The sequence below is a fragment of the Giraffa tippelskirchi genome, chromosome 4 (assembly GCF_054371585.1).
Source record: "Giraffa tippelskirchi isolate mGirTip1 chromosome 4, T2T-mGirTip1v1.2.pri, whole genome shotgun sequence".
Classification (NCBI taxonomy): Eukaryota; Metazoa; Chordata; class Mammalia; order Artiodactyla; family Giraffidae; genus Giraffa; species Giraffa tippelskirchi.
This window is the reverse complement of record NC_137278.1, coordinates 200670366-200683989: the sequence shown is the minus strand read 5'-3', so window position 1 is coordinate 200683989 and position 13624 is coordinate 200670366. Positions and strand designations below refer to the sequence as shown.

Genomic DNA, 13624 nt, shown 5'->3' with positions numbered 1-13624 from the left:
CTTTAGAAAAGGAATGGATGACGAAAAATTCCAATTCACTTAGATGATGATGAGATAACAGTAATCATATGATCATGACTAAAACAGTTTTCATTTTATTAGGTCATAATAAACTTCAAGTCATAAATAAAGCAGGATTAGTGTAGATGTAATACAGAGAGAAAAAAGAAACTTCCTAGCACTGCTATTTAAACTCAAAAGCTGCTATTGCAGTTCTTTTTTCTTTCCATTCTGAAACGAAAGTTTAAATGAAGTCTCTGTCTCAAAAAGCCACTTTTAGTGTTACAAGGCATTATAAACGTGCTTTTAAAAAAAAAAATCGTATCATTTTGAGGAGTTAGGGATACTGACCTAAAAAAAAGACTCCACCTACAAAATTGTATCACCTACAACATGTCATATCAACTAAATGGATAAAAGTATATAACCTAAATAAAGAATACATAAAATCTCATTCTGTAAGAGTCTGTATGTGTAATTTGAAGTTGAATTACTCTGACAGAGTAATCCATAAATCAACAGGTGCCACTCACCCCCTCCCACAAATTTTTCTCATCTTGACATGTTTGTTGCTTAGTTGCTAAGTTCTGTCCAACTCCTTGTGACCCCATGGACTATAGCCTGCCAGGCTCCTCTGTCCATGAGATTCTCCAAGCAAGAATACTGGAGTGTGGGTTGACATTTCCTCCTCCAGGGGATCTCCCTGACCCAGGGATCAAACCTGTGTCTATAGCACTGGCAGGCAGGTTCTTTAATACCGAGCCACCAGGAAAGCCCAAAGATTTGATTAATTGACAGAACAGTGAACAATTTTGCCTTTTTTTTTTTTTCGGCTGTGCTGCATGGCACGTGGGAGCTCAACTCCCTGACCAGAAACTGAACTTGTGCTCCGTCCATTGGAAGTCAGAGTCTAACCACTGAACCACCAGAGAAGTCCCATCTTGACTTAGAAAACATTTCAATTCAAACATCTCCTTTACATTCTACTGTGTTTCTAAGAATTTTTAGTCTTTTATTCTAAATGTAAGCCAACTTAACAGTAATGACATCTGCTTTTACATTATGTCTACTGCCTGGCAAGGCATTCATGCACTAAAATACAGACTAATTACTAGAAGTATAAACTTGGTAAGAAGTCAGTAATCACAGTATCACTGAGGAAACAAACAATATTTTTTTTAAAGTTGAGTGTATCGAAACTATTTTGGCTGCAATAATCTTAGGCACTAGGGCCAAAGCGTTTGAGAACAACTGCCCATGAGAAAGTATGAAATGAATTTTACTGTAATTAAAATTAAGACTTTTTAAGGGGCACTAAAAAAAAACGTCTAATTTACTCTTCTGTTTCAGCAGGAAGTCAAGCATTTTCCTCTTATGCATGAAATCTCTATTTATAAATCTAATTATTCATTCATTCAACAAGTACTCCTGTGAGCTCACTGAATGCAAAGTACTGGCTGACACTACTGACATCAGAGGAAGGTAATTGCCAACAGCAGCTGTCTCCACCCTGGAATACAGAAAGGTTCCCAGGAGTCACCACGTACTGATAGTGTAGCGTCTTTCACGACATCCCTTTACCGACAAAAAACACACACTGTGTTAACCCATCCCTAACAAACAAAAGGCATGAAAAACGCACTTGTTGTATGAATGAATATACAGGAGGAATGTTCCCACCTCATCAGCTAAACAACCCATGGTTTACTTCCAATACAAAAAAGAAAAAAATGGATAACAATAACAAAAAGAAGCTATGGCTTATAGATTACTCAAATTTCCAGCTACCTCTGACCAAGTGATCAAAAATAAACATAAAATTTCCATTTCCTCCTCATCTGCATTATTAAATAATCCTCAAATAATGCTTACTGACCATAAAGACTGAGAAAGAGAAGAAAATATGCTAAACAGAAGAGTTTGGAAGCACAAAATTTCCCCAGAAGTTAAGAGCATACAACGTTATGTGGCAGCCTGGATGGGAGGAGGATCTGGGGGAGAATGGATAATGTGCACCTATGACTGAATCCCTTGCTGTTCACCTGAAATGATCTCAACAGTCGATCTATACACCAATATAAAATAAGAAGTTAAGAAAAAGAAAAGTTAAGAGTACAAGGCTTTTCAGTCAATCCCAAGTAAGGATAAATGTGTCCTCTAGGATAATTTCCTCTCTAAGCCTTGGTTTCCTAATCAGTAAAATGGGGAGAAAGCAAACCTGTGCCACTGTATTGTGTACAGATTAAACAAACAAGAAAAAGATGTATGGAATGTTTAGCCTCTTGTTTGACACAAAAAGATATTAATAATAATAGCTGAGGGAAAAAAAAGTTATAGATCAACTTTTCCTCTGGACAATCCATGGTTGCTGCTAAGTCGCTTCAGTCGTGTCCGACTCTGTGCGACCCCATAGACAGTAGCCCACCAGGCTCTGCTGTCCCTGGGATTCTCCAGGCAAGAACACTGGAGTGGGTTGCCGTTTCCTTCTCCAATACGTGAAAGTGAAGTCACTCAGTCGTGTCCAGCCCCTAGTGACCCCATGGACTGCAGCCTACCAGGCTCCTCCGTCCATGGGATTTTCCAGGCAGGAGTACTGGAGTGGGTTGCCATTTCCTTCTCCAAATGGTTAACCACAAACCAAATTGGACCCTTTTAGACAAAATGTCTCACTTTTCTATCTACACTGTAAAGGGGTCAATAAATAGCGAACACACCAAATTAGCACAAGTGTTTTTGTTGTTTTAAATGCTGCATTCCAGTCTTATCCCACCATTATTTTCAGATGCATGTTTCCCCCTGACACTTGTGAGACAAACATGTGCCCGACTAGCTCAGGGCATGCAGGCCCCTACTGGCACAGGTCCTGGCACCAGAGGGCTTGTGCAAAAATCAAACTGCCTCTTACTAGCTGAGTCTCCTGAGCACCCCTGTGTGCCCTCAGTTTCTTCATCTACAGACTGGGTTGATAATGTATCTACCTATACCTAACTTAGTAGGTTACAAAATGCTTATAGAAAGTACTCAAGCGTTAGCTATTTTTTTAATAATCATTTTATCACAGTTTGAAGTGTAATTCCAACTTCTCTAGAAAGGAGATGGAACTAGATTTAGAGACTAATTTACTAGATAATTATAAATTAAGCTAACCACTTCCTAGACATCTGTTCCACAGAAAAGTAAAATGTGTTGTGAAAATCACCTATCGGGGACTTAAGAGGTGATGTCTACCTAGGAGGGTAAAGCACTTCACTCAAGAAGTGAGATTCAAACAAACCCTGGGTCGCGGGCCTAGAACATCTGCACATTCTTTGTACCTAAGAAGAGAAAGAGACCGTCCACATACATCAAGGGTCTGGTGACAGGAAAGGAGCCGAGGGAAAAAAAAAACAAAAACAAGCTTTGAAGCGCCATCCACGCAGTGACAGAGCAACGATGGAGAACCAAGGACAGGCCCTCCAGAGCGCGCACGGCTCACTGCACACAGAGGGGGAAGAGGAGTCGGTTAAAGAGCAGAGCGGGCTGGTTAGTGCAGCGCCGGGCAGAGCTGCCGACCACAGAGGGAGAGGGGAGCACCCAGAGCTAGCCGCAGGTCCCGCCGCGGGACCGCGGCACGCAAAGGGTAAATCTTACGGCAAAGACCTCGGCCTGCAGACCAGCCGCTCTCTTTTTCAGCTCCTCCCCTTGGGCCTCTTTGGAATTTAGCTCCTCCTTCAGTTGCTCTACCTGTCACGACATTGTTATTCCTTTTCACTCAGGTGTCAACTTGGGTCTTCTTCTTACCTGCTTTTGAGCCAGAGCAGGAACTGGAAACAATAACTCATAGAACACAATCAGACTGGTTCCCCTAATTCCCTCTTCGAAGGATCCCTGGAGGGGTTTGCTCGTTTCACAGGGCATTTTTCAGGGACTGGAATGTACTAACCGGCAAATGGGAAGCAGAGACCATATTTTATCTTGTTCTCAAGTGAGAGGGACAAATCAAGCTAACGGAAAGTTGGATGTGTGGATTTTTCAGTTCTGAAAGTTACATAAAATTATGTGGTCACACATAAGATTCTTAAGATGACAGAGGAATATTCTACTGACTTATATGCAGGTATGGGGATCATGACAAGAAGCCAGAAACTGTACCATTAGAGGAACAGTTTCCACTTCTGAGAAACTGATGAACTGACACAATTGGGATATTGGGGGTGGGGGGTGGGGTGTTGTAACAGTTTCCACTTCTGAGAAATTGGGAAACTGACACAATTGGGATATTGGAGGGGGTGTTGGGGGGTACTTATTTTCTAGCTAATATTTTATAACTGAAATTATGATCTTTAATTAAAACACCACAAACCTGATAAACTGATAATGGTAATAAACTAAATCCTCCAACTTGCCTAAAATAGTTGAGAAAATCAAACTAACTGCCTTTGGATCAAAGGAAGGAATACTGTGATGGAGGTTATAATGCAGACTGACGTGTCTCAGCCTTCCTTACTGTACATACAGCCAAGTCCACGTGGGAAACAATAAACCTGATATACAGGGCTCTTCCCCAAGGGGGAGCGCAAAGGACTTTGCTCTAAGGAACTGTGTTTGAAGGGAAGATGCGATCTTATTTAAGCCATTTCAGGGGGAAGAAAAGAGGGGTGGGTTCAGCCTTTTGGTGTTCTGACTTTTAAACTGTTTCACAAGAGAATGTGACGTTTCATACAGGGAGAAAAACTCATCTGGATGTAATTCTGCTTGCCTCAGAAGTACTGACAGACATGAAGCGCTACACCATGATAATACACACCTAGCCTCACACAAGTAATTTTAAGTGAAATTTGAAATACCCATACATCAGTAATTCTGAAGTTAATATTGGGAAAGTTTTATCTGAAAGAATTATGTTTCAAGCATTCTTCCCTGAAGCCTGATAAAGTAGTGTGAGGTCCATCATCACTGAAGAGGCAGGAATACACATCAGTTTTTCAATCCCCTCCCCCTTTAAAAATCAGGTATCTCACACCATTACCTTGTTCTTCATAAATTTAGAATGACTCCGGTAGACCTCCATTTGCTTCATCTCCTCCTCTCGCTCTTCAGTACTCAAAGCCCCATTGGATTTCAGCATCTGGATCTCCTCTTCCAAGTCTCGGAGCCCACGCTCCATAGAGGAGATTTTTGAATCCTGAGGGCAACGCAAGATTGAGACATTAAAGACTTCGCGAAAAATCAGTGAGGCTGAACAAGCCAGTATTTACAGTGTGAAATTTAATCAACACATATGTAGAAAAACTACAAGAGGTGCCCTGCTTCTGAAATATATCCTTCCTAGACATAGTATGTTTTTCCTCTAATTCCTTCCTCTGTGCCCTTCTGATTAAAGCTAACAGTATTAATGAAAGAGGCAGAACCAATGGACAACTAGTTGAGGTTTCTGAGCAGTTTATGGTCAACAAACTTCTAGTGAAAATATCTGTAATATTAACAGGAAAACCTGTCCAGGTTGTAATACTTTATCATTTTACTTGGCAACCCTAAAAGGTTTATTTCTGTCCCCAATGGAGTAGGGAGAAGAGTAAGAAGGTTTTGAAGACTTACAGTAATGCGTCCAACTATCTACAATCACAAAGACCTGATAACATCCCACTGCAGAAAAGCAAAGGGATGAATCGTTAATTACATCAACAGTTGCAGTTTACCCAACAATGCTCCTGCCTTATCCACAGTTTTACTTTCTGTGGTTTGGCTTTCCATGGTTTCAGTTACCCGGATCAACTGTGGTCTGAAAATATCAAATGGAAAATTTCAGAAAGAAACGATTCATTAGTTTTAAACTGCACACTGCTGTTCTGATCAACATGATAAAGTCTCACACCATCCTGCTCTGTCGCCCCAGGACATGAATCATCCCTTCATCCACTGTATCCCCGCCCACTGGTCACTGAGTAGGAGTCTTGGTCATCAGACGGACTGTCCTGGCATCACAGTGCTTGTTGTTCGAGTGACCCACAGCCCAAGATAGTGATGCTGGCAACTCAGACTAGTCAAAGAGAAGCCATAAGATACTTCTTTTAACTGGAGAAGTGGAAGTTCTCACTAAGGAAAAAAAATCATATGCTGAGGGTAAAATCTACAGTACAAATCAATCTTCCATCAGTGAAACTGTGATGAAGGAAAAAGAAATTTGTGCTAGCTTTGCTGTTGCACCTACAACTGCAAAAGTTAAGGCTACCATGCATGATAAGCATTCAGTTTAGACGGAGATAGCATCAGAGTTGTACAGTAAGATACTAAGAGGGAGGATGAGACCACTCACCTTTTCATAAAGTATACTGTCATAACTATTCTATTTTATTATTAATTATTGTTGATCCCTTACGCTGTGTCTAATTTATAAAATGTATCCAAGGAATGTACAGGGAAAAATACAGAATACACAGGGTGGGGTATTATACTATCTGTGGCTTCAGGCATGCACTGAGGGTCTTGGACCATACCCCTCATAGACAAGGGGGAGTGCTACTGTGTTAGAAATCTTACTTATTCTCTGTACTTCACCATGCGTTTGAAATATTTCATAGTCCTTTTTAAAAAGAAACATCACTGTTCTTGTAAATCAGCCTCACCACAAATATCCACCTCCCAGTATAATACCTTCTATGCCATTTTCTTGGTTTTGTCTGTCACAGCCCCTAGCCTATCCCCAGGTTATTTCAGATGTCATAAGTTACAGAAAAACTCCAACAAAGAACAGATATTTTACATCGATAGTTGCATATGCTTATTCATCTATGAAATAAAGACCTTAAAGAGCATAAATTAAGTAGAACTTTATTTTATCTGGAAATTCAGAGAAACCATTCCTTTAGGAAGAAATTTTGAGACTGACTTGTTTTTTCACTTTACCTCCAGGCTGTCGTGACTGACTTTCCTTGCTATCTGAAAGCATGCAGATAAGTGTTAAAAGGCTTACCATTAGACAGTTATAACTAGGTATTTTTAGGTTCAGGGGAGAGGTAAGAGCTGAATTCCTCTGACTTGCACTGAATTACAACAAACATTTTCTTTTACACAACTATTCAAATGAAACTTACATTTGGTTCAAAATTAAACATATCGTATTAATACAATCAGAGACATTCTAAACCTGAACTAGGATTTTTTTTGTTTAATATTTGACTGACAGAAGTAACCTTGCCATTATTTTTTGGTATTCTATTTATTTTTGGCTGTGCTGGGTCTCCATTGCTGCTCGGGCTTTTCTCTAGCTGTGGCCAGCACTGGCAGGCAGATTCTTTACCACTGAGCCACCAGGGAAGCCCCCTTGAACTAGGATTTTGGTTTACTTGTTTAAAATTATCCCAGCTCACAGAGAACAAATAAATGACTTCAAATGCACTATCTGAAAATTAAGATGACTATAAATCTTCCTGGATAGATCAAGATGTTGTCCCTCAAGAATGACTCAAATAATAGACACAGGCATGTAACTAACCTGCCAATGAAGAAAGGGATACATGGCTCTCCTCTGACAACAGCCTGGGGGGCAAAGAAAGGGGAAGCGGAGAGAGGGGGCGTATCTCTAGTACCACTGGGTGCCACACAAGTGAAACAGCCTCCAGCTGAGAACTCCGGCCCCACACATCAGCAGCCCCTTCCTCTATGAAGCCCCATAAGGCTCTGGCCAGGACACATTTCCCGTCTTCTCCTGAATCCCAGCACACATTGAGGGGCAGCTCTGGACTGCATCAGCACCCTCTCTGCCATTTTACGCACCATAAGATCATGCAGAAGGGACCAAGATTCCAGCTCTGACTGCCCAGAAAGAGATCCTGCCATGCCTGATATGCTGGACTAGTTCTAGCACCAGTGCAACTGGTCCTCAGGCTGGGTTTATTTGAGGACAGTGTCCTTTCAAAGGAGGTTTTGTACTCCTAGCATAGATGATAACCAGATAAATTCTCTACCATCTTACTACTCCATTCTTCCCCAGTCCTGGGTCTCCCATCAATAATCAACTGAGCCCACTGAAATCCTCTGCTCCTTGTTAAATTTCCCAAATCCTCAACCTTTTTTCAAAAGTTGTCTCAGCTGCATCTCAGCTTCCTCAGTTGTTATTTCAACATAACATCCACCTGATCCCATTCGGCCACTGGAATCTCCATCTCTTGCTTCTAAGCAAAATGGCTGGAGGTTAACACAACTTAAAATAGATCCACTGCACTTCCGTGCTCTCACACGCAAACAAGATGATTCCATGAACATGGGCACTCTCCTGTGCTTCACTTTTAGGTTCCAACAGGCTCGGTAAATAATATGCACAAATAACCATGTGGGGAACATGAGAATGCAGTCCAACCTTCCTAAAGGCTCTTAACCAGATTATGTTCAAGACTATTAATCGTCTGACTACAAAGAACTCAGAATCCACTAATTTGGAATTTGTCTGGAAAACCCTTTCCCCAGTGAGAATACAGATGTATACAATATAAACAGTTTTAAGAGGAAATCATCTAAGAAAACCGTTATCGTAACTGTACTTGAGAAGCATCTATTTACACAGAACTATTTATATACCAAAAACTAAACATTACTGTCACATCAACAAACATTAAATGAAGGTGCACGATGCAAAACACTGCATCAAACTATTTTGGGGACATGGAGAAGGCAAAAAGAGAAACAGAGATGAGGGAGAAAGGAGAGGAGGGAGGGTCCTTGTCTAAAAGAGTCTTCAGCTCTTGTAAGAAAGAACATGCTGTTAATAAAAACTATAATAGCAGCAGTAGCTAACACTAACTGAATGTGTACTATGTACCAGGCCCTGTTCAAAGTGTTTTAGTTGTTTTAATTTAAACTACAAAACAACCCATGGGATAGGTATTAGTATCATCACCATTTATCAGTAAAGAAACTGAGGCATAGAGAGGTTAGGTTACCTGTTCTACATCATACGGCTGATTACATAAAGTGAGGTTTTTAATCCAGGGAATTTCACACAGAAGGCAAGCTCTTCATCACCAAGCACCATAACGTTCAGCCTAAAGATTTCTAACTACTCAGAAACTTAAAGCAGAGGTCTGTGGAACCCCGGGGGTGCCTCCCAGCCCTTTTGAAAAGCCAAAACTCTTTTCATACTAATTCTCTGACTTGTGGGCCTTTTCCACTGTGCTAATATGTGTAATGAAGGTAGAGGACAGGCAACAGACTGGGTGCCTTAGGACAATGGCAACAGTACGAAACCGCACTAGCAGGCAGCGTGTTCTCAGGATCAGTGCACTCAGGAAAAGAGAGACAAGGAAGAAAGAGCATTTTCAGAACACTGGCTCACTTAACAATGTCCCTGATTGTTACTTTTCATATGCTTAACCCTTAAGTACGTATCTTTTCACCATTCTGTGTGAGGAAATGGGAAGGGGCCAGGTCCATCTGCTATGTGCTGAGTACGACACGGCTCCCAGGACACTCCATGGGCTGCAACTGAATCAAGTACTTTTTTCACGAAACCCTAGGCTTCCCTGATGGCTCAGATGGTAAAGAATCTGCCTGCAATGTGGGAGACCTGGGTTCGATCCTTGGGTTGGGAAAACCCCCTAGAGGAGGGTATGGCAACCCACTCTAGTATTCTTGCCTGCACAATCCCATGGACAGAAGAGCCTGGTGGGCTACAGTCCACGAGGATTCAGGGTCAGACACGACTGAGCAACTAGCAGCACAGGCTTACTTGAGAGAAGAATAGACATTTTCCTTTCTTTTTTTCTTTTTGGCTGCGCCTCGCAGCGTGCAGAATCTTGGTTCCCCAACCAGGGATCCAAACCAGGCGCCCTGAAGTGGAAGCACAGAGTCTTAACCACTGGACCGCCAGGGAAGTCCCTGGCAGACAATTTCTTAAAAACAAGCAAAATGAGTCATTTTAAGAGAATACGGGACACTGAGATCAAAAGGTTTGAGAAGAGCTGATTCCAAGAAATGCTGGGCAAGAGGAAACGAAACTGAAGCTCTTTTCGTGTGTCATGTTCATGAAGTCTCACTATTTCTTCTCTGTCTACAATGTGAGTGAACTAAGTACTACTTTCTAAAACTCACACATCAAAGTGTGACCACTGGAAAGTGCAAACTGATGCAGTAAGGTTCCTTATTAGGTTCCCACTTACCTTCATCTCAATAACAGTTTGCAGAGCTTTCGTTTTGGCAGAATCAGGGGCATTCTCAAATCTCCGATGCATCTCCTACACACAAAAAGCAAGAAAAGAGTAAGTGTCCTCTTCACTCCCATTTTCCCAAAAGAAGGTAGGGGTGGCGAGGGAGTAGTAGTTGCATGCAGAGATGACTTCCCCAACCTTGTGAGACACTGATCACTTCCTGTCTCCCTGCCTTTTCCCTGTGGACCAGGAAGCCCACAGACTGCCCTCAGCTAAGGGGAACAGGAGGGCCCACATCTCCGAGCACCTGGTTACATACAATGCATCTCAGAGACCTCAGCCATCACAACAGGTGATGCTCTGGCACGTCCCCAGGGTGGTGTGTCACTCTTCCACACGACTTGGCAGCGTATTTTCAGGACGCCAAGCAATCCAACGAGGGGATTAGAAATATTCCCTTTTCAAAAGGAGAAGTCGCAGCAGGCCAGTGCGCACGGCACAAGCTACTGAGAGCATCTGTGTTGACAGCAGCCTCTGCAATAACATCTGCCTGAGAACCACAGGCCCCTGGCCGCCCACGATGGACACCTCCGGTTTCATAGGGGCCACGGTCAGAAAGAAAAAGAGGGTAAGGCTGCTGAATGAGTGTCCGAAGTAGCCTATGGTTAGCCAGTGTCAAAACACAGAGCTATTTTTTTAATCCGAATTTCTGTGAGTTCAGGATCAGAAAGGAAGGAAGGCGGTGGAAGAGCATCACAGTTAGGATCTTCAAGAGATTCCCCCTGAGGTTACGGACCTTTCCTGTCAGACTCTGAGACTGTCTCTGAGTCAGTTGGTACTTCCCAGGTCCCCTGGGATAGCCCAAGTGACCACAGGCAAGGCACACGGGTGCCTTCCATCTCAACAGTGCTGGTGAATGCCCAGGCCTGCCCTCTGCTCTGCCCGTCTGACATCGCTATACAGATGTCTCCCGGGTCACTCAAACTTACTTCATCCAAAACAAAATTTCTGATTTCCTCCTCTTTAACTTGGTCCCTCTTCTGAAGACTGGTGAATCTTTCCCATCTCCTTAAAGGGCACTAGCCTCCTGGTGGCTCAAGCCAAACACCAGAGGGTCTCCTTCAAGTCCTCCCAGATCCTCATCTCCTACCACCTTCTGGAGCAGATCCAAGCTGTTCCATCTTCAAAATACTCCTCAAATTTACCATTTCACTCCATTTCCAGTCTAGTTCAAACCTAGATTACTACAACAGCCTCAAGTTAAGCTTCTTTCCATTTCTTCTGTCCATTTTAAGGAAAGCAATGGGGTAATCCTGACAAAGCATCAACAGATGATGGCACTTGTCATTAAATCCTTCAATGAGTTTCCCGTTTTCTTTTCACTCTCTACAAGGTCAACACAATCTGACCGTAACAGACAGAGGACTGGCCTCCTGGAGTAAACTATGTTAAAATTAGACAAAAATACATAAAGCAACTGTTTTCAGACATTGGAAGACAAGCAGCAGAGGACTACGATCCTTGAGAGAAGAGAAACTAATGAGGTTATGATCCAGATTTGCTATCTGATGTGTGATGTGCAGAGAAGAAGGCAAATGGAAAATGGCAGTCCTGCAGGGCTTGGAACACAGACCAGAGGGTCCGAGTCCCCAGGATGCTGGAAATGTGCGAAGCAGAGTAACACAGAGGAGGAAGCTAGCTGGAAAATCGTCTGATCCAACAGGGTCCCCTGGAGTCTTTGGGCAAAAGCTAAGTGTTCGTGCACAGGGAAAGACTCCATGATGTCAGACCAAGAGTGACTATTGGGGCAGAACAATGATCAGAGAGCGATGAGTGAGCAACCACCTGAGCTCACAGGGGCTGGTGAGATTCAAGCTCCCAACAGCCCAGTCGGAGAAGGTCAGCAGCGCTGAGCAGAGACATGGAGCAGAGACATTCTAGCCCTGGAGAGACAACCACCTGGACCAGCCCCAACAGAGTGTAAAGGTAAGTCTCGTTAAGAGTCAAGTTCACCCACAATCAACTCTTGCCAGGCAAAACATTCCATTAAGAAAGACAGTCAAGTCCACAACACGTTAACCCAGGACAAAATCTGAACCCATGAGTTCAGATCATAATCACCTGTCACCTGCATTAAGACAACAAACTCATCAGTGACCTCCCGGCCTCCAGTCTATCCACACGCCCTACACCGTCAACAGGTGACAAAGTGGGCACATGGATAATTAATGACATATGTTTAATAAATGAGCACAGAACTTTAAAATGTATCAACAAAAAGAAAATGAATCCTGCTAATTGTAACCAATCTTCACCTATTAATAAAGTGGCTCAGATGGTAAAGAATCCACCTGCAATGCAGGAGACCCAAGTTCGATCACTGGGTTGGAAAGATCCCCTGAGAAGGAAATGGCAACCCACTCCAGTATTCTTGCCTGGAGAATCCCATGGACAGAGAAGCCTGGTGGGCTACAGTCCATGGGGTCCCAAAGAGTCAGACACGACTGAGCGACTAACACTGACTGACCCTACACTTTACATTTTTCACTTAATATTTCTATATCTACTTGAAATATTAAACTATTTCTTAGAAATATCTCACAGTTCAGACACTGAATTAATTTTATCTGACCTTTTTCTCACAACCGACTTCCAATTTAGGGAAATTTCCAAGGGTTTTAAAGTGAAACTATCACAATTTCATTTTAAACTCCAGCAAGCATATCTGTAATATATAAAGAAAAAAATCCATTTGAATAAAAAGAAACCCTCCTCTAACAAGGAACTTGGGTGTTACTTTAAACCATTTGCGGGCATAAAACTTTCCAACTAAGACATTTTAAAACCTATCGGTCTTAACAGACTTCCGTTCAAAGGCCTGCACGTTAAAGCTCATTGTGAACATGTCCTGCAGTCGGTGGGCTCATCGACTCCCCTTTCCCACTGACCTATCAACCCTCTGACGTGTGCACTGTCAGCAGAGAGAACTCAAAATAAAAGTGAAAGGACTATTCAGGCAAATGTAGGAAGTAGAATATGTTATGTGCTCACTGTATTTCACTCTCTTTAGCCTGAAAATTTTCATTCAAAACAAATTCAAGTACTGGTAGAATTATCTGGATCTTGGTATACTGTCAACTGTGGAACACACTAGAAAATGCCTTCAATTCCTCTCATTCATTCACTAAATAACGACTAGACAAAGAAAATGAACTAGGTAACAAAATCTGTCTCTTTTGTTAGTAGTTTCTTTCTTTTTAAAAGTAAGTCAACACTTGGTTACACAGCTGAGAGAAAGGAGTATTCGGGGCTTAAAAGCATTACTTATGTCTGAACTTTCTTTTTTTCAATGTTCAGGTTTTAGCCTCCAGCACCCCTGGTTCACAGGTAGATGTCCCTTCACCAGATTTAATTATCCACACAAGTTCGGGGCTGACTGTATTCAACACAGACATGTGGGAAAGAACCCTCAGTACTCTTCCTGCACCTGAACTCCACAGACA

The 13624-nt window shown here is 42.3% G+C and overlaps 1 protein-coding gene across 32 annotated transcripts in view; it reads right to left on the bottom strand.

Moving 5' to 3' along the window:
- Nucleotides 1-13624, bottom strand: part of ERC1 (ELKS/RAB6-interacting/CAST family member 1) — a 266710-nt gene that overhangs the window by 186924 nt on the left and 66162 nt on the right. For 14 of the 32 annotated variants that reach the window (XM_081594055.1, XM_081594066.1, XM_081594053.1 and 11 more), the window contains 2 exons: nt 10134-10208; nt 5009-5164 (listed from right to left, as the gene is read on the bottom strand). In XM_081594055.1, coding sequence (XP_081450181.1) covers nt 5009-5164; nt 10134-10208 — 231 coding nt within the window. Of the gene's footprint in view, nt 1-3630; nt 3724-5008; nt 5165-10133; nt 10209-13624 lie in introns of all 32 variants that reach the window. The other 18 variants (XR_014083087.1, XM_081594049.1, XM_081594046.1 and 15 more) reach the window with 2 other exon arrangements.